The sequence below is a fragment of the Tursiops truncatus genome, chromosome 1 (assembly GCF_011762595.2).
Source record: "Tursiops truncatus isolate mTurTru1 chromosome 1, mTurTru1.mat.Y, whole genome shotgun sequence".
NCBI lineage: Eukaryota > Metazoa > Chordata > Mammalia > Artiodactyla > Delphinidae > Tursiops > Tursiops truncatus.
In genome coordinates this window covers 170,492,798-170,505,660 of record NC_047034.1, presented here as the reverse complement: position 1 = coordinate 170,505,660, position 12,863 = coordinate 170,492,798, and the positions used below count along the sequence as shown (strand labels likewise).

At 48.0% G+C, this 12,863-nt stretch overlaps 1 protein-coding gene across 1 annotated transcript; it reads left to right on the top strand.

Annotated features, from left to right (window-relative positions):
• The first annotated feature begins 4,202 nt into the window (after positions 1-4,202).
• Positions 4,203-7,706, top strand: ACTL8 (actin like 8). The gene is made up of 2 exons (XM_004330055.3): positions 4,203-4,696; positions 6,604-7,706. The coding sequence occupies exons 1-2, from the start codon at positions 4,349-4,351 to the stop codon at positions 7,351-7,353; spliced, it is 1,098 nt and encodes a 365-aa protein (XP_004330103.1). The 5' UTR covers positions 4,203-4,348; the 3' UTR covers positions 7,354-7,706.
• The last annotated feature ends 5,157 nt before the right edge of the window (positions 7,707-12,863 follow it).

The window sequence follows — 12,863 nt, the reverse complement described above, 5'->3', positions numbered from 1 at the left end:
CTTCTCTTCTTGAAATACTTTCTCTGCCTGGCCTCCGAGACATGACTCCCTCTTGGTTCCCTGCTACCTCCATGGCCACTGCTTCTCATCCTCTTTGCTGGTCCCTCCCAAGGCCCAGCCTCCAGACCTTAGAGTCCCTTCGAGCACCAGCCTTTCTCTACACTGAGTCCATTCATGGTCTTATCCATCCCCATAATTTGCAGTTCCACCCATTCATTGATTCCCAATTATAGCTCCATCTCAGGCATCTGTAAACTCTGCCTTCAGACATCTTCATGTGTGTCTAGTAGGCATTTCAAACTTTTATCATGTCCAAAATAAAATTCCTGATTTCCTCCCTACCCCAAACCTGTTCCTTCCATAGTCTCCATCTTAGTAAATGGATATGTTATTCTTCTGGCTTTTCAGAGTAGAAATCTCGGCATCTTCCTTCATTCCTCATCTTGTCTTGCACTCCACTGTACCAGTCTTTCTTAAATATATCCAGAATCTGACCACTTCTTACCTTCTTGGCAGCTCCCACCTTAGTGCAGGCCACCGTTATATTTCATGTCCTTTCCCCTCTTGCTCCTCCTCTTGCCCTCTACAATCTGTCCTTCACATCAGCCCAAACGATCCTTTCACAACTCACGTCAGATCACGTCATTCCTCTGTTCAAACCCTTAGTGGTTTCTCACATTTCTAAGCACAGTACAAAGGCCTGAAAGTCCCATCCAAGATCTTCAACACCCTTCCCCTGTCCCACCATGTCCCCCCTATATTGGCCTCCAGGATGTTCCTAGATCACAGCTAGCAGTTTCTTCCTCAGGGCCTTTGCACTTACTGTTCCTTTGGCTTGGAATGCTTTTCCACGTAATCACATGACTTGTTCTCTCACTGAATTCAGTTCTCTGCTCAAATGTCACCCTGTAAAGAGGCCTTTTCTGAGTGCCCTATTTAGAATAACACCAAGCCTCTGTGCCCCTTATACTCCCTGTTGCTTTTACCAGATTTTCTTTTTCTTCATTGCACTAATCCCCCCTGGCATGATACATTTGATCGGGTGCTTACTGACAGTCTTTCTCAGTAGAATGTAAGCTCTAGGAGGGCAGGAACCATGTCAGTCTAGAATGATTTTGGGTACACAGTGCTCAGTAGGGGTTTGTACAATAGGTGACTCAGTAAAATGCTTTTGAATATGTAGATTTTATCTCTGTCCTTGGGGCAGGCTCCTTGGAGCCATACAAACTTTCTTCCTACAGTCATGGTCCGGGGGAGGGACGGCCCCTTGCTCCCCACCCTCCAGTTCCCAGGCCAGGGCAGCTGGGCCACCAGCCTCGAGCCCCCTCAGTGAACGTTGACAGTCACAGTGGACGTCACCCTGCCAGCATCTCCTGCAATTCCAAACGCCAGGGCCGAGGAAGCATTTGTCAGTCCCCTAGCTCTTGAGTTGCAGAGAGGTCAGTGGCACAGCCCACTTCCCAGGATGTCACCCAGGTGCCTGTTTCTCCATTACCCTGGGTCCATCATTCAGCCTGCCAGCAGGCGAGGGAGGAGACTGGTGCCTCGGCTCCATCTTTCTCCTCCTTTTTGCTCTCCCTCATCTATTGTCAGAGCTAATTCAAGGCAGTGAAGCCTAATCACTGCCCCAAGGTTGGTGACAGTGGGCAGCTACTGGCTGGGGCCAGGCAGTGACTGTCATGCTCCATAGTGACAGGCAGATGCAACTGCTGCACGGAAACTGAAGTAGAGCAAATAGCTGGTGGAGTGACAGCCCTGGAATGTGGCCTCCGGGCTGAACTGCTTCCTGGGATGTCTCTCTTGCACGAGACACCCACATGCATCCCAGGTACCAGGTCTGCTGAGTGTGTGACAATTTGCATTCTGCAAGGGGATTTCATATACCTTTCATTTGTCCCCACGTCTACTGGGTTTTCTTGCTTAAAATTTTTTTACTTAGAGTAAAAGTCACTCTTTTTACTGTATGGTTGTGAGCGTTTTGACAAGTGCATACAGTTGTGTACTCACCTTCACAATCAGAACATCAGCCCCCAACGCTGTCATGCCCCTCGTGGTCAGTCCCTTTCTCCACCTCTGGCTGCTGGCAGCCACTGATTTGTTTCCTGTCTTTATAGCTTTGCCTTTTCCAGAATGTCATATGAATGGACTCTTACAGCACGTAGCCTTTTGAGTCTGGCTTCTTTTCACTCAGCTTAATGCGTTTGAGAATTATTCATGTTATTGTGTGTATCAGTTATTCCTTTTTATTGCTGAGTATTATTCCACTGAATGGAAACTTGTCTGTCCCTCCCCAGCTGACAGATATTTAGGTTGTTTCTAGATTTTGGTGATTATGAATAAAGCTATTAAAAACATGTGCATGTGGTTTTTGTGTGAATGTGAGCTTTTGTTTCCCCTGGGTAAATCCTTGGAGTAGAAATATTAGGTTGTATGGTAGGTATATATTTAATTTTCTGAGAAGCTGCCAAACTGTCTTCTAAAGTGGTTGTACCCTTTTCCATTCCCACCAGCAGTACATGAGGGTTCTGGTTCCTCCACCTCCTTGTCAACACTTGGTATAGTCAGCCTTTAACTTTAGCCATTCTCACAGGTGTACAGTGGTCTCTCATTGTGGTTTTAATTTTCATTTTCCTAATGACTAATTATATTGAGCATCTTTTCATGTGTATATTTGCCATTCCTGTATCTTCTTTTGTGAAGGGTTTAAACCTTTTACCCATTTAAGAAATTGGGTTATTTTCTTATTGTTGGCTTTTGTGAGCTCTTTACATTTTTTGGATACAAGTTCTTTATCAGATATATGATTTGTAAATATTTTCTCCCAGTCTGTGGCTTGTCTTTTTATTCTCTTAACAGTGTCTTTGGAAGAGCAAAAGTTCTTAAATTTGATGAAGTCCAATTTCTTAGTTTGTTCTTTTAATGGATCAGGCTATTAATGTTACATCTAAGAAAACTTTACCTTATCTGAGATCACAATGATTTTCTGCTGTGTTTTCTTTTAAAAGTTTTATAGTTTTAGGTTTGATATTTGGGTGTATGATCTATTTTGCGATAATTTTTAACAAAGTGTGAGGTAAGGATTAAACATTTTTTTTTGCATGCGGATCTGCAGTTGTTCCCTACCATTTGTTGTAAAGACTCTTCTTCCTCCATGTCATTGTTTTCACACCTTGTCAAAGATCGGTTGGTATTTTTCGTGTGGATCTATTTCTGGGCTCTCCACTCTGTCCCATGGATCTATGTGATTATCCTTTCACTGACACCACGTTGTCCTGGCTACTGTAGTTTTATAAAGTCTGGAAATCAGGCAGTGACCACACCTACCTTTTCAGCATGTGGTTATTATTCCCCTCCCACTTTACAGATAAGGAAACTGACCACAGTCATGATTAGATGTCCCGCTTATAGCCTCCTGTATATAAAACGTTAGCTGCTCAGCACATACTCAAAATCCATATCTTCTCATCAGCCTGGCCTGATGTTCAGAGTGTGGTCTTTGGAATCTGGTTTGGCTTTAAGCCTTGGCCCTGCTTTTGTTAGTTGTGTGGCCCTGGGAAGGTAACTTTACTCTCTCTGTGCCTCAGTTTCCCTATCATAACATGAGTGTAATAATGGTACCCTCCTTATAGATCATGATGAAAATGAAATGAGACCATTTATGAGGTCAAACCCTATGAAATTGCTGATATTTGATCATTTTTGATGGACACGCATGATAATTTTGCACAGTTCAAGCTAAAATTCAAGTGTTCCTCATAGCACTAGATAGATGAGAGCGTGCGTACTCCTGAGATGGTAGCCATAGCTGTCGCTGTCGTAGTCACGAGTACTCCTGCCACTCCTGCTCTTACACTGTTATTGTTGAGGGCAGTGGTCCTGAGGCTGATGGTTCGTCTTCCACGTGTCCTCAATCAGGCAGCCAAAGTCCACCCAGTAGTTCCTATGTGACAAGCTTCTTGCAAGTCTGCAAATTGTAAGTGGGCCTCTGGGGACAGAAGTGCCCACCTGGTACAGACGAGTGTGCCAAATGGAGAGGGAGAAGCTTGGTGGGAAGTAGCGGGGAGGTTGGCAGGACTTCCCAGGTGGGGCCTGTCAGGTGGGCTCTACTGGATGACTGGGAGTTTGGGATAGGAAGAACATTCCAGGTGCAGTTTACAGCTTGTTCAAAGGCTTGAAAGGGGGACGGGCTCAGGGGAGCCTGAGGTTTGATTCTGGGGTGGAGAAGCCAATGGTGGCCTAGAATGGGTTCACAAATCACCCCCATCCTTCCCCCCCACAGGTGGCCCTGCTTTGCTATACATCCTTGAGGAGCTGAATCTAGCAGACCTCTCCCACCTCTGTGTCTGCCATGGCTGCAAGAACCATCGTCATTGACCACGGCTCTGGCTTTCTGAAGGCTGGCTTTTCGGGGTTCAATGAGCCCCAGATGGTCTTCCCGAGCATCGTGAACTACATCCCTTGCAGGGAGAACCCCGGCCCCAGCTACGCCCGGCGGCGCGTGAGCCTAGGCATCGATCTTTGCCGTCCCGACACCTTTAGCTACCCCATCCACCGGGGCCGTGTCCTCAACTGGGAGGGTGTGGAGCACATCTGGTCATTTGTCCTAGAGAAACACAGGCTGGAGAATGAGAACTCCCCTGTGATGGTCACAGAGTTCCCCCTGAAGGAGCCTGCGGACCGTCAGAAGACCCTGGAGGTAAGGTCTTCTCAGGGCTGCCCTCACCAGGGAGCAGGGAACAGCCTGGCACTTCGTGTTCAGATAGGAATGGGTATCAGGAACTCTGCTTTCTAAATAATTCGCCCCACGAATACTTACTGAGTAGCTAGTGTGTGCCTGGCACTTGTGTTAGGCGAGAGGGGCTCACAGAGGCTCCTCCGGCAGAAAGAGACACAGCAGGTAAAATGCTCTGTGAACAGGGTGTTACCAGGGGTGGGAGGGACGCTGGATACTCATGGATTCCATAAATGTTCACAGATCATATTCTGGCCCTCAAAGAGCTTATGTTCTGGGAGAAGACTTGACCGTGAATAAGTTAAGAAATAAGAATTTCAGGTAGTAATCAGTTCTGGAAACAAAATGAAATGGAGTGATAACTGACTGGGGGGAAGAAGGGGAGTCCTTTGAAGAGGGTGAACAGGGAGGGCTTCTTTGAGGAGGTGATTTCTCCCAGTGAGGCTGGAGCTCAGCAAACTAGGGAGGGTGGCAAGAGGGAGACAGGAAGGTGAGGTTTACAGGGGCTGGACCTCATAGGCCTGGTAGGCTATGGGATGTGGTTGGATTTTACTCTAAATCAAGGGTTGGCAAGCTATAGCCGGTGGGCCAAATCTGGCCCACCATCTGTCTTTATAAAGAAAGTTTCCTTGGAACATAGCCACGCCCACTCATTTACATATAGCCTATGGCTGTTTTCACACTGCAACAGCAGAGCTAAATAGTTGTACAGGGACTATAGCTTGTAAAGCCTAAAATATTTACTGTTGTAGATTCGCTAGATAAAATACATGATAGATTTGAAATTCAGATCAACAGCAAATAACGTTTTAGTGTAAGTATGTCTCAAATATTGCATGGGATATACTAAAACATTATTTGTTGTCAATCTGAAATTCAGATTTTTTTTTTCTTTTTTTTTTGCAGTACGCGGGCCTCTCACTGCTGTGGCCTCTCCCGCCACGGAGCACAGGCTCCGGACGCGCAGGCCCAGCGGCCACGGCCCACGGGCCCAGCCGCTCCGCGGCACGTGGGATCCTCCCGGACCGGGGCACGAACCCGCGTCCCCTGCATCGGCAGGCGGACTCCAACCACTGCGCCACCAGGGAAGCCCTGAAATTCAGATTTAATTGGGCATCTTGTATTTTTATTTGCTACATCTGGCATCCTGAGCCGTTTACAGAAAATGCTTCCCAACCTCCGCTCTGAGTGAATAAGCAGCTCCTGGGGGGCTTTAAGTGGGGTTGGGGGAGTCATGTTTGATTTTCTGTTTGAAAAAGAGGACCTTGGCTTCTATTCTATTTGGGGAATGGATGGTGAGGGGACAATATTCTGAGCGTGGGAATGGAGCGAGGTCCCTTCCACTGAGGGGAGAAGGCAGACCTGCCGGGGCCTGCAAAGACAGGTGAGTGGCCAAAGGCTACAGAAGGATGGGATGTTACAGCCTTTCTGCATCCGTAGTGTCAGAAACTTGGGAATGCAGCACTTGTTTCTTCTCTCATCTCTTCTTTCTTCTAAGTAAATCGTTCAGGCTGGAAATCTGGCCCTTCACTATGGCCGCCGCTTGTGTCCCCACTGCTCACATAACCCAGCATCTCAGCGCCCTTTCTCACAGGCTGAGGTCTCTTCCCACTCCTCCACCAAAATGGTCCTCTGAAAGGCCATCATCAGGCAAGCTCCCAGGGGCCAATCTGGCTCTTTCTAATCCTCCAGAGCCCTTCCCTTATTCCCCCAGCATAAGCTCCAAGGGGCCAGCTGGTCCCTGCAAGACACAGGTCTGTGCCGACTTCAACATTGTGAGCAGACGTGTAGTGAGGCCTTGGGGGAAACAGAAATGGATCGGGACACTTTGGGGAAAATACCCTGAGTGTCCATCTTCTCCCTTCTTGCAGATTATGTTTGAGTTACTGGATGTCCCATCCATCTTCCTGGCTGACCAGCTGGAGATGTCCCTGTATGCTTCTGGCCTCCTGACCGGCGTGGTGGTAGATTCAGGCTACGGCCTGACCCGCGTGCAGCCTTTCCATCTGGGCTGCCCCTTACGGTCCAGTGCTAAGATGCTGGAGTTTGCAGGCCAGGATCTGTCGGCCTATCTCTTCAAGAGCCTTTTTAAGGAAGATTACAATCGACACAACCTGTTTCAGCTGGATACAGTGGCCACCACTCAGATGACCAAGTGCTACGTGCCGCAGAATCTGGGGGAGTCACTGGACTTTTATCAGAGCCTTCCAAGAGGCTCCGATGAGAATAATGCCTATCAGCTCCCGGATGGCAACCGTGTGGAGCTGACCCCCATGCAGCGGCTGGCTCCTGAGATGTTCTTCAGCCCTGAGGTGTTCGACCTGCAAGGGCCCAGCATCTCCCAGGCCGTCCTGGATTCCATCGAGACCTGCGACGCCTCCATGCACCCGCTGCTCGTCTCCCACCTGATGGCCTGCGGGGGCAACACCCTCTATCCTGGCTTCACCAAGCGTCTGTACAGGCTGATCGCTGATCATTTCTCCTCCACCAAGACCACCATGTGGGTGGGTTCCAACAGGAACTTTAGTGTCTGGCTGGGAGCGTCTGTAGTGGCTCATCTGTCGACTTACAAGTCTAAGTGGATGACCAGAGAGGAGTATGATGAGAGTTTCAAGATGTGACGGGCTGGCTGGCTCCCGGAACCCAGCTCCCATCAGATGGGCATGGGTGGATTCATTTCAGCAAAAGGGGCTGGGCCAGGATGGGGTTAGCTGGCTTTGGAATTCAAAGGTCATGAGGGATTTTTTTTTAGGTTCTAGGGTTTTATCTTGTTTCAGGAGTGGGATCCAACCCATGGGAGGACAGGGTGTCATCCCTGGAAACCTTCCAGGGGGGTGGTCTGTCACTGGGATGGGAGCGGCCAGCTGCCATCTCCATGCTTAATAGCTACTTATTTGTCCTGGCATCTCCCTTGGGTTGTCCCATTCTTTTGGTTGAGTAGGTTTTAACTGGGGCAAGAGAGAATTAATTTTGAGTAGGGGATAGGGAGGGTGGGGATGGGGATAGTTGACGTTTCTAGACCTCCATCCTCTCATTGACTGGGGAGGAGTTGGTGCAGGTAGCCTGGAGTGCCCTTCCGGCCCTTGGGCCCCTGGCCAGGGTCTTGTTTTCTATATGCAAATAAACAACTTGTTTGAAAGTGCTGCCTTCTGTGATGGATGGGGGTAGGGAGGGCAGTCCCTTTGGGGGGACCCAGGGAACGTGAGTATGTGAGTGCCAGGGCGGGGCCAGGGAAGCCCCTGAGGACTTTGGAGACCTGTGAACAGTGGTTCCCACTGAGCAGAATGGATGAAGGCCTGGAGCATCCTTCTTCCGTCGCCACGTTCTCCCCATTCATCCCGCATGTCCCAATACTCTGCTGAAGTTTGCGTGCCTATTAGTGTAATATTTATTCAGTAAATATTGGAGAACTGCTATGTGCCTGGTATTATGCTAGGCACTAGGTAAAGAGATACATGAAGTTTCTGGTTTCAGGAGATTGTCATCTGCTGTGAGGGCGCAGGCGATAGATACAGGCAGACCTGGGCGATGCTGAGAGTTCAGTTCCAGATCACGGCGATAAAGCGAATATCACAAAAAAGAGAGCCTCGTGAATTTTTTGGTTTCCCAGTGCATATAAAAGTTATGTTTACGGGCTTCCCTGGTGGCGCAGTGGTTGAGAGTCCACCTGCCGATGCAGGGGACGCGAGTTCGTGCCCCGGTCCGGGAAGATCCCACATGCCGCGGAGCGGCTGGGCCCGTGAGCCGTGGCCGCTGAGCCTGCGCGTCCTGAGCCTGTGCTCCGCAACGGGAGAGGCCACAACAGTGAGAGGCCCACGTACCGCAAAAAAAAAAAAAAAAAAAAATTATGTTTACACTGGGCTATAGGCTATTAAGTGTATAATAGCATTACATCTAAAAAAAACACATGCCTTAATTTAAAAATACTTTATTGCTAAAAGATGCTCTCATCTGAGCCTTCAACAAATTGTAGTAGTAACATCAAAGATTACAGATCACCATAATAAATATACTAATAATAATGAAGAAGTTTGAAAGATTGCGAGAATTGCCAAACTGTGATACAGAGACATGAAGGGAGTAAATCCTGTTGGAAAAGTGGCGCCTATAGACTTGCTCGACACCGGGTTGCCACAAATCAGTCTGAAAAAAAAAGAGAAAACACCAAAAAAACCCCACAATTATTTGTGAAGCACAATAAAGTGAAGCACAAGAAAATGAGGTGTGCCTGTAGGGAAATCGATTTCAGATGATGATGACTAAAATGAATTAAATGTTACAAGGCCACGTGATCTGGCTGCTGGAGGGATGCCTGTTTTGGATGGGGTGGACCGAGCTGGAGATTGCTGGCGACCATCGGCGACTGTGCCCCTCCCTCCTCAGCACATTGTGAGGTCACACTTCCCGGTGTCCTTGGAGTTAGGTAGGGCTGACCACACATAGATTCTGGCTGGTTCAGTGGATGCCTGATCCTTAAAATAGCCCCATCAGCCTGTGGGATGCAGTGGATCTAATGGGGGAGGGGCAGAGTAGCAGGTGGAAGGAGGCAAACTGACTGAGTGGAGCAGAGCCCGCTCCCCAGCCTCACCCAGTCCCACCAACCTGCACTGCACTGGGACATGAGGAAGAATCTACTATGTTCAGCCACTGGGCTTTGGGGGTTGTTACAGCAGCGTTTTGCTTATTTTAACTAATACATAGAAAGGAGTTCTAACTTACTATTTATTTAACAAATTTTTTTTTCTGGTAAGCGGCAGAAGTTGGGTTCAAATCCAGTCTGGGATGTCAACCACTTTGTTATACGGATGCTTCTGGAAGGGGCTTTTGGTTTCCCTAATGTTTGGTTCCCATCTGTCACCTCAGCATTAGGGAACCAAAAGTATAGTGGGTAGAGGACGCCCAGGGAACCCTGATGTTCCAGGAATAGGAGGAGGGATTTGGAGACCACAGTCAAGCTCACCTCATCTTTGACACATGAACCGTATTCTCTCAACCACATCCTTATCCCCGAAATTGAGCCATCAGTGGTCCCCAGGGGCAGAAGTGGGGCCTAGAATGCCCCAGAGATTTGGAGTCAGACTTGAGCCCTGTCAGTAACGAAGCTACCTTGGGCTTCTTCTGAGTCTTCTCTGAGTCTATCAGGTGTACGATAGGGAGTAACACTTTCTCCTCTCAGAGGTTTGGGGTTGAGAATGAGCTAAAATAAAAGATAAGTCATTTTGAAAGCTAGAAAGTTAATTGAAATAAGAGATAGTACTTTAAATTTTATAATTTGATATTTCTCTCTTACTAATCAGGAGTATTAATAGCAACAGCAGCCACTGTGCCTTGTCGGGCATTGTGGTGAGTGCTTTACAAATGGACTTGCATTTAATCCTCACATGCACACTGTGAAATAAGTGATCTTTGTCCCCACTTACAAATAGGAAAACTGAAGCTTAGAGATGTTAAGCGCCTGCTCAAGTTCACAATCATGCTCAAGCTAATAATGGATTGCCAAATTAGGAATGGATTCAGCATTCCTGGAAGGAAACTAGATTAAAAGTGGCTGAAACATATTGGGATTTTTTGTCTCAGGTAACAAGTAGGCAGTCCGGTGGACCAGTGGTATAGCTCCCTCATCAAGGACTCTTCTTTTCCAATTTTAGTTTGTTGCCTCATTTCACAAAATAGCTGCAGTAGCTCCTGGCATCACACCCACATTTCTTGCAGGAAAAGGCAGGTTGAAGGGAGTGTGCCATGTATCTGTTTATGGGAAAGCCTCATCCAGCTGACTTCTGCTTATGTCTCATTACTTAGAAGCAGCTGAAAGAAACAGGAGGCAGATGGGCATTGGGTGAGTTAACCCACAGCATCTGTCCCTTGGCAGAGGAGGGATTTGAACCTAGGTTTATCCATACTAAGGCCCAAGGTGTTATGCACAGTTCCAGACCACTTCCCAGTTTTCTGGGCCTTGTTGGACCCCTTGGCCTGAGAGATGCAGATGTGTGATTTTTCCAGGCTTGAGTGAAAGCTGCTTTTGAATTGCAGTCAAGGTGTTGACATACCAAACAGTAATCTTTGTGCTCCAAATCGGTTTATTTGTGTACTCTTGAGCCTTAAAAAGCAGAAGTGGGGAAACACGGAAATGAGTATGAGAGAAAAGAGGGAGATGGAGAAGAGATGGGCAAGGGGTACTTTTTTTTCCCCCTTATTTAGCTCTGGGCAACTGTCATCAGAACTTTTTTTCTCATTTTATTCCAAATGTAACATTTAACCTTTCTGTTCAAGCATCAAATCTGGCTGCCTGGTGTATAATTACGAACTTTTCTTCACTTTCTTCCCCCTCCCCCACCTCGAAAGCTTTTAAAACTCCCTCGCTGGGTACCATCTCTCTCCTTCGACTCTCCAATTAAGTTAAAAATAGTAGCTCCGTGGGGCTGTGCAGGGCCATCAACCTAACATGGAACTGCTGGCACGCCAGGCCTGGCAGGGCAGTGAGTGGTGCCCAGAAGATGCCTGTTGGCTCTGGCATTGTCTGGCAGCTGCTCTGAGCTGGGGGAAGCTTATCCTCCACGAGGGGTCCGGGGCTGCCTGCCAAGGGCAACCAGGTGCAGGGGGGTGGGAGGCAGGGTCTTGGCAGCTGGGGAAGGGGCTGGGTGGAGCTGGCAGAGGGGACAAAGGGAAGGCCCGCCAGGCGGGCCATTCACAGCTGTGAGGGTACAGTCCTGCCAGTTTCTATTGCCAGTTTCTGCTGGGGCTTGGCACCCTTGTATTTGGGTTTGGGGAGGGTTTGGATGCCCAAGTTTCCTTAGATAACCCTGATAGAAGCTTTAGGTTCTGCTGATACAGAGAACAAAGTCAGCGTTAATGCTGAGTACCCTCCTGGCTCTAGAAGAGACTCAGTGTCTTTCCCACCTCTGTGTCCCCTTTCCCTGGAGAGGCAGATGCTGAAATGGACAAAGGCTCATACTCTGAAGCCAGACTGTGCGGATTATCATTCTTGCTGTGCTGCTTTCTAGCTCTGTTGCCTTGAAGGAAGTTACTTAACCTCCTGTACCTCAGTCTTCCCATCTGTAAAATGGGCCCAATAAAGACACCTCCCTCAGGGTGGTTTTGATGATTACCAGATGGTTTTGATGAGTTAATGTATGTAAAACACTTAGCAAGTGCCAGACAAATAAGGATTAGCTGTTATTACATCTGTATACACCAGCCTCTATTGATAAAGTCCTCAGGCAAAAAACCTGGCTTTTCTGTTTATTTTTACTTGATCACATGCAGGTAGGTGCTGGTGATACAAAACATCAAAAAGTGTTAACTTTCCAGGGGAAGGCGTTGTAGGGTAATTTGGTGATGGGGCAGAATCACATTCTATACACAAAGGTATCACAGGGATGGAGAGTGGCTGGCTACAGGGAGAGGCAGTCAGCCAGAGGGGTCTACTGTAGGAAGTGATGCCTGAGATGACTCTTGCCAGAGGAGTAGGACTTAGCACATGCTCTTCCTTTTGTTTGGAATGGTTGTCCCTGCTAGCAACCTGATGGCTGCTTTTGACGACCTGGTGTGGGGTTAAATACATGGAACACTTAGAATGGCTGGAGAATGAGGGTAGTAGGGAGTCAGGAAAGATGAAGGTGGAGGTTGGTAGGGCCAGCTCTTGAAGGACATTGAGTGTCACACCAAGGAGTGAAGACGTCCTCCTGAGGGTGATGGGCAGAACTGTCAGAATTGGAAGCAGAGTCATGACATCGCTTGAAGAATTAGAGCTCTGGGTATAGCCTGGACAATGGTCCAGAGAAGATCTGACCAGAGCAATACTATAAATTATGAAAACATGCATTCCATTAGACTCTAGGAGAAACAGGTTTTGTGTTGTCCAGGACCTTGTTTCTCTCTGATGCTTTAGATTGGGAATTTGGTATCGGCGATACTTGGAGTTGTGGTGCCTTCGAGGGACCAACAGATCTTCCTGTCGGCAAGCTGATGTCTGGTTGTTGTCAATTTCGGAGCACATCATCCTGGATGACGGCAGGAGAGACAGCCACCAGTGTGGGGCTTGGGGAGAGTCACCTCCAAAGTGAGAGAGTGAGATGAATTCAGGCTGAGAGCCAGACATGCCCCGTCCCGGTTGGGACATCAGAGCTTGGCT